General features: G+C 35.1%; 1 protein-coding gene across 3 annotated transcripts; it reads left to right on the top strand.

The window, feature by feature from the left end:
- The first annotated feature begins 339 nt into the window (after nt 1-339).
- Nucleotides 340-6,079, top strand: LOC125247927 (extracellular calcium-sensing receptor-like). 3 transcript variants are annotated; one of them, XM_048159480.1, is made up of 6 exons: nt 340-1,447; nt 1,744-1,940; nt 2,125-2,880; nt 3,014-3,241; nt 3,743-3,866; nt 4,092-6,079. In XM_048159480.1, exons 2-6 carry the CDS (start codon nt 1,905-1,907, stop codon nt 4,988-4,990), a joined length of 2,043 nt encoding a protein of 680 aa, XP_048015437.1. In that variant the 5' UTR covers nt 340-1,447; nt 1,744-1,904; the 3' UTR covers nt 4,991-6,079. The 3 variants fall into 3 exon arrangements, with proteins under 3 accessions (XP_048015437.1, XP_048015435.1, XP_048015436.1); XM_048159478.1 differs by having other exon boundaries at nt 341-1,508; nt 1,744-2,032; XM_048159479.1 differs by having other exon boundaries at nt 342-1,447; nt 1,744-2,032.
- Nucleotides 6,080-7,010: the final 931 nt, after the last annotated feature.

The following is a 7,010-nucleotide window of genomic DNA, read 5'->3' as shown; positions in this document are numbered from 1 at the left end:
TATTTTGATAGTTTTATTTCTGTTTTCATGCATTCTGTGATCTTTCCAAGAGTGCCATTTTTGTATGTGCTTTCTAACAAGGTGAATTATATTTTGACTTAACCTCCAATCCGCAGTCATTAATAAAATAGTAACAGTATTGAATTGAATTTACATGAAAATAATGAAATCTTTGAAATGTGATACATTCAACAGGCTTAATTGTCTTCAAATGTTGAGTGTCATAACCAATAAGAAGCAATCAAACAAAGTCCAAGCAATGTACAGTAGGTCTGACCAATACACAGTATAGGTCTGACTCACCATATATTAATTAGCAATTTGCCATAGGTTATATCATTTGCATTATGGCTTCAGATTGTCCCTCACAAAGTCCATACCCTGCTTTGAATCTTTAAAGCTCCACCTCACTCACTATTTCATGGTGATTCTCAGCTCAGCAGGGTAGAACAGGCCGTAGAGTACACCCTCACAGTGTCTGAGTAGACCTCTTACCTTGTTGAAGGCTGATCGCTGTCTCATGACCTTTTGGGTATAGTCAGGCTGAATATGTATTTTGTCTCCATCCAATGTGACAATCTCCCCTTTCTGCTTGGCTTCCTTAAGCAATAATCCCCTCTCCTGAAAACAGTGACATTTCACTACAATTGCTCTTGCTGGTCTCGATTTCAAGGTCCTGTGTGCCCGATCTATCACGGGGGCTTTATCCAGCTGGAACGAGTCCTAAAGCAGCTCAGATATCCATACTTAGACAATTATCAGTGCTATTATCACAAACAACAAACAAACAAACGTCCTGAGAAGACAGAATTTGATTTGGTGAATATTCACTGACAAACAAGCTAAAGGAAAATTAGAAGGTGCTTATTTTCTGCTCAGTTTTGTGTTTTACAAATGGATGTCTATACTACAGGGCGTTGGTTATAATTCACTGAACACATACATAAAGACAGAGAGAGTACATAAATCAATTAGGGTAGTGCCATACAGTAGGAGAAATACGAAAAAAAAAAAAAAAAAAAAAAAAGTATATTTAAATATGTATTGAACTGGGTAGGCTTTTCAAAGGCTTTATTAGATATTAAATAATCTAAATCACACAAAAACTTTTTGTGTAGAAAAAGACTCTCTCAAATTAGATCTACCCATCTACTCCTGCTCGACCTGACTCATGTCCTGCCCTATGAGGTCACTGGCAATGTCTACAAGTAATTATCCATATTAATTATGTCTATAAAAGTGAAGATACTGTATCATGTCATTTGCATTTGGCAGTCGCAGTTGATCTCAAACGTTGGGATGCTCCTCTTCCTTTACAAACTCCTGATTTTCTATTACCTTAATGTTAAGGCAGAAAAAACTTTTTGTCAAATGATGGGAGACCCTAAGTACCCACTGCTTTCCAAGGATGGAGACATAACTATTGGAGCACTTTTGGCAATACACAGTAAATTAACATTATCTTCATTTAATTTTAAACAAAAACCTCAGCTTCTATCATGCTCTAGGTTTGTTACATTGTCTGCTCTATTTTTTATTTATTTATTTACATTTTTGTTTTCAAGTTTATAATATATTTAATGCAGACATCTGGAATGCTATGGTGTTTCTGGTATAAACAATATGACAATCACAACAAACAACAAAAAGAAAAACATGTACCTTCTACTTTATATCTGTTTATCTTTATCTAAATATCTAAAATCAGTTGAAATTTAGTCTACTGGTGTATTTTTTTAACAGCGTGAATCTACAAGATTTTCGGATGGTTCAAATGATGATCTTTGCCATAGATGAAATTAACAGAAACAAAATGTTGCTCCCAAATGTTTCTGTTGGATACAGAATTTATGATACCTGTGGTTCAAGACTGTCTTCTATGAGTGCAACAATGGCATTGATGAATGGACCTGAGTTTGCAGCAGGAGAGAGATGCAACGGTCAGTCTTCCATACATGCTATCATAGGAGAACCACAATCTTCTGCCACAGTGATTCTGTCCAGAACTACAGGATCTTTTAACATTCCAATTGTAAGGAGCAATAACAGTAAATATTTGCTGCTGTCTCCATGTACATAACTGTATCACTGTTTCTTTTTTTTTTTTTCTTTTCTTTTTATCAGATAAGTCACTCGGCCACATGTGAATGTCTCAGTAATAGAAAATATTACCACTCTGTCTTCAGGACTATTGCTAGTGATTACCACCAGAGCACAGCACTTGCATACATGATTAAATACTTTGGCTGGACTTGGGTGGGAGCTGTGAACAGTGACAATGACTATGGAAACTATGGAATGGCAATATTTCTGAATACAGCCCTGGAGGAGGGGATCTGTGTGGAGTACTCTGTGAAATTTCAGAGAACAGAAACTGAAAAACTCAAAATCGTAGTCAACACAATTAAAAAAGGCACTACAAAAGTGATTGTTGCATTTCTTACCAGTTTTGAGATGAACAATCTACTTGATGAGTTATGTATTCAAAACATTACAGGCCTCCAAGTGATTGGTGTGGAAGCATGGATAACAGCAAGCAGTATGATCACTCCAAACAGTTTTCGTGTGCTGGGAGGGTCACTGGGGTTTGCAGTGAAACAAATCAATATTGAAGGATTTGCAGATTATGTTCTAAATGCATTCTGGGACACAGCTTTTCCATGCTCACAGACTGAGGGAAATTATACTCAAGCTGAATTAAGTTGCCGCAAATATCAAGATCTGCTTGTGATGAAAAACTACAATGAAGACGTGCCTGAACAAAGATATTCCAGCAATGTCTACAAAGCAGTTTATGCTGTGGCTCATTCACTACACAGTCTACTCAAGTGCAAAGAACATGGAGGCTGTGAGAAAAACTTAACAATACAACCACAGCAGGTAAATAAATAAATACAAATTATATATAAAGTTTAAGAGAGCACAATCCTAATAGGTTTATGTTGTAGCTATATATGTTTGACAATTGTGTTAATGCCTCATTGATAGCATTCTAAAAGTGTATTTTTACTAGGTCGTTGAGGCTCTAAAAAACGTAAATTTCACTGTAAAGTTTGGAGATCGTGTGTGGTTTGACAGCACTGGTGCCACAATAGCCCAATATGAAGTTGTGAACTGGCAGCAGGACTCAGATGGATCAATCAAGTTTACACCAGTGGGATACTATGATGCCTCACTGCCCCCTGACCAACGATTTGTGCTTAACACTGATAACATAATTTGGGTTGGAGGACAGCTGGAGGTAAATAAGCATACCCCTGTTTGTCCTACAGGGTTTGTTTAAAGGGTGCAAAATGTCTAAAACAAGTAAATGCTTTTACTAACTTTTTATGAACTAAACAGATAAAGCATATTTATTACATTTATTTAATAAAGTGCTAAAGAAGTGCTCACTACTACTTCAAGCTCTGAAGCTCACCACTTCAAAGTTCAGAACAGCAACTGAGGATCTTGCATAAAAATGAATTTACATTTATATAATGCATGACACCACCTGCAACATATCTCTTCAGGTCAAATTTGTGAATAAATCAGAAAAAAATTGCAGTACTGGTGGAAAGGTATAGCTATTCTTTTTTTTTTTTTTTTTTTTTTTTTAAAGAGAGAATGACTTCATGATATAATGTGGCATTGGAAATTCAGAGCAATAAAACCAAGAGACAGGCATTCACAATACGCTATAGCTCCCATCATTTTATGTTTCAAAACTGCAATAGTCTGTAAGGATAATGTTTCTATGCAGAAGCCAAGGTCTGTGTGCAGTGAGAGCTGTCCTCCAGGCACTAGGAAGGCTGCACAGAAAGGAAGACCTGTCTGCTGTTATGACTGTATTCCATGTGCAGACGGAGAAATCAGTATTGAGACAGGTAATATTCAGCCTATTTCACAGTTTCAAAGAAAATTAGTTAGTTGTTCTTTTTGTGTTCTTCTTCTAATTTCCAGGGTGCAGTTTTTCTATCAAATGAGTTAATACTACTACTACTACTACTACTACTACTAATAATAATAATAATAATTTAATATTATTATTATTATTATTATTATAATTTTCCTTTTGTGTCTAACTATATTGAAAACAAATTCCTTTCCAGATTCAAATAACTGCAAGCAGTGTCCAGGGGAATACTGGTCTAATGCTGAGAAAAATAAATGTGTGTTAAAAGTTATAGAGTTTCTGTCATTCACAGAACTTATGGGTATAGTGCTAGTCTTTTTCTCACTGTTTGGAGTAGGATTAACTGTGCTGGTGGCCATCCTGTTTTACAGCAAGAGGGACACCCCCATAGTAAAGGCAAACAACTCAGAGCTGAGCTTCCTGCTGCTCTTCTCATTGACTCTGTGTTTCCTCTGTTCTATTACTTTTATTGGTCGGCCCACTGAGTGGTCCTGTATGTTGCGTCACACAGCATTTGGGATCACTTTTGTCCTCTGTATCTCCTGTGTTCTGGGGAAAACAATAGTGGTGTTAATGGCCTTCAAGGCTACACTTCCAGGAAGCAATGTCATGAAATGGTTTGGGCCTTCACAACAACGACTCAGTGTTCTTGCCTTTACACTTATACAGGTTTTTATCTGTGTGCTTTGGCTAACAATATCTCCTCCATTTCCCTACAAAAATATGAAATATTATAAGGACAAGGTTATTCTTGAGTGCAGTCTGGGTTCTACTATAGGTTTCTCTGCTGTTCTGGGTTATATTGGTCTACTGGCTGTCTTATGCTTCATATTGGCTTTTCTGGCTCGCACCTTGCCAGATAACTTCAATGAAGCCAAATTTATCACATTCAGTATGCTCATATTCTGTGCTGTATGGACCACATTTATTCCAGCTTATATCAGTTCTCCTGGAAAATTTATTGTGGCTGTGGAGATATTTGCCATTTTAGCCTCAAGTTTTGGTTTATTACTTTGTATATTTGCACCAAAATTATATATCATCCTCCTTAAGCCTGAAGAAAATACAAAGCAACATGTGATGGGAAAGATTTAAGAGAAATAAACTACAAAACATGGAAATGTTAGGTCATTTTACTCATACTGCACATGAATGCAAAGTTAGCAGACAAAGTTATTTCCATTTAGAGAAATAATATAATGAACAGTGCACATCTGTTACCTAGCCTATAGCTCAACAAATGAAGACTTCAGATGCAAAAGCCTCTAAGTGCCATCTGAAATTTTCTTCTAAAATGAGCATTTTTATCGAGCTCATATGTTTAGGTTCAGTAATTTCCCTTTATTGGCAATTAATAGGTCTTTTTCATTGCCAGTAAAGTGAAATAACTGAACATAAACATACAAGCTTGTATTATTTTAGTTTCTGCAGAATGTTTTGATGAAGTCTAAAAGACTGAAGCTGTGTCATATTTCGAATGCTATGCTGCATAGGTCGCATTTGTCAGCCGCATACGTCATTGAGGCTGCCTCATTTCAGTAAAGTAACCATTACATTCCAAAGTAATAAAGAAATTACAATAATTTACGCTTCACAATAAATAACAGTGGGTTTTATAATGGTTACTTTTTTTTAAATGAGACCTTGATGTATGCAGCTGACAAATGTGACATCTGGAGGACGCAACATTTGAAATGGGCCACAGCTTATGTGTGTTCGATGAAATGTAGGAAGAGTTTTCACTGTATTATTGTTAACAAAACCATTTGTAACACTTAATTTTTTTTTTTTTTTTTTTTTTTTTGTAGAGCTTTTGAGAAGGACTGAAATAAAGAACTTAGTGGCCTTTTACTGTTTTGGTTGTCCCTGTATTTGTTAACTTACTTTTTATACTTTGTTTGCAATCAGTCAGTGAGTGGGGTCAAACTGAAGTGACAGAAAAAAGAAACTCAAAGTGTGAGAACTTCAGCTGTGACATGTTGCAACCTGCAAAACAGACTGATGCAAAAGCTCCAGTGACTTGTGCTTGCCTGGAAGCTAGGTTGATAGAAGTCTCCACAAACATACAATACACAAGAAACACTTAAATTAAAGCACAGCTGTTAGGGTCAAAAATGTTTAACTGATCTCAATAACAAAGGTAATGCACAAACACCTGATGCAACTTACTGTTTAATTAGGTACAAACCAGAGCATATTACAGCAAACCAGAGAAGAAACATTTTAAAAATATCCTTAATAATAATAATAATAATAATAATAATAATAATATATATATATATATATATATATATATATATATATATATATATATATATATATATATATATATATATCTGGCTGAAATTTTGGAAATAACTGGAATATTCTTTAATCTATAATAACACTAAACAGGCCTTTTGCATGTTTCCTCCAAACAAGTTTTTCTTAATTATCAAGCAGGCACATGAAATGTGTAACATTTATGAATTGTGTGATGGCACAAACATGTTCATTCAACAGAATCTCTGCTTGGAGAAAAAAACTGTTTGATTTTGTCCAAATTAAAGATACATTGTCTAGGAATTTGCATATGCGCTGCATACTGAATTGAACAGGTCACACGGTCTCCCTCTCACAACCTGTTTCATCACATGAGGTTATGATGCTGTTTTTACTCAAGATTCTGGAAGTTGAGAATCACATTTTTTTTTTTTTTTTTAATAGTGGTCACAATTCTCCCATGAATCAGAATAGAAAACTGAAAAAAATAACATGTAATTTACTAGAGATTCTGACAATGTTAGCTGTGCAGTCTATTTATAAAAACATATTTAGTTCATTTGAATGAATTTTTTTTTTTTTTTTAAATCGGTTTGAATAAATGATTAAATGACTCAGTTATAAAGATGTCACCTGTTTCATTACTGGATGAATCAACATTTTTGAGCAAATCTTTTTAATGAATGATTCAATGACAAATACATTTTTAAGTCACTTGTTGCCACCTACTGGTGTAACAATGTAATTGACTCAGTCTTTATGGTGATCTTCAAAAGGTAATTTACTCTATTTTGTTCGCTTCCTTTTGGGATGGGGGGACTGGTTGTCTTCCTCAGTTGCAAGGATTTTGGGT

This window comes from Megalobrama amblycephala, linkage group LG15 (assembly GCF_018812025.1).
Source record: "Megalobrama amblycephala isolate DHTTF-2021 linkage group LG15, ASM1881202v1, whole genome shotgun sequence".
Classification (NCBI taxonomy): domain Eukaryota; kingdom Metazoa; phylum Chordata; class Actinopteri; order Cypriniformes; family Xenocyprididae; genus Megalobrama; species Megalobrama amblycephala.
This window is presented reverse-complemented; position numbering and strand designations above follow the sequence as displayed.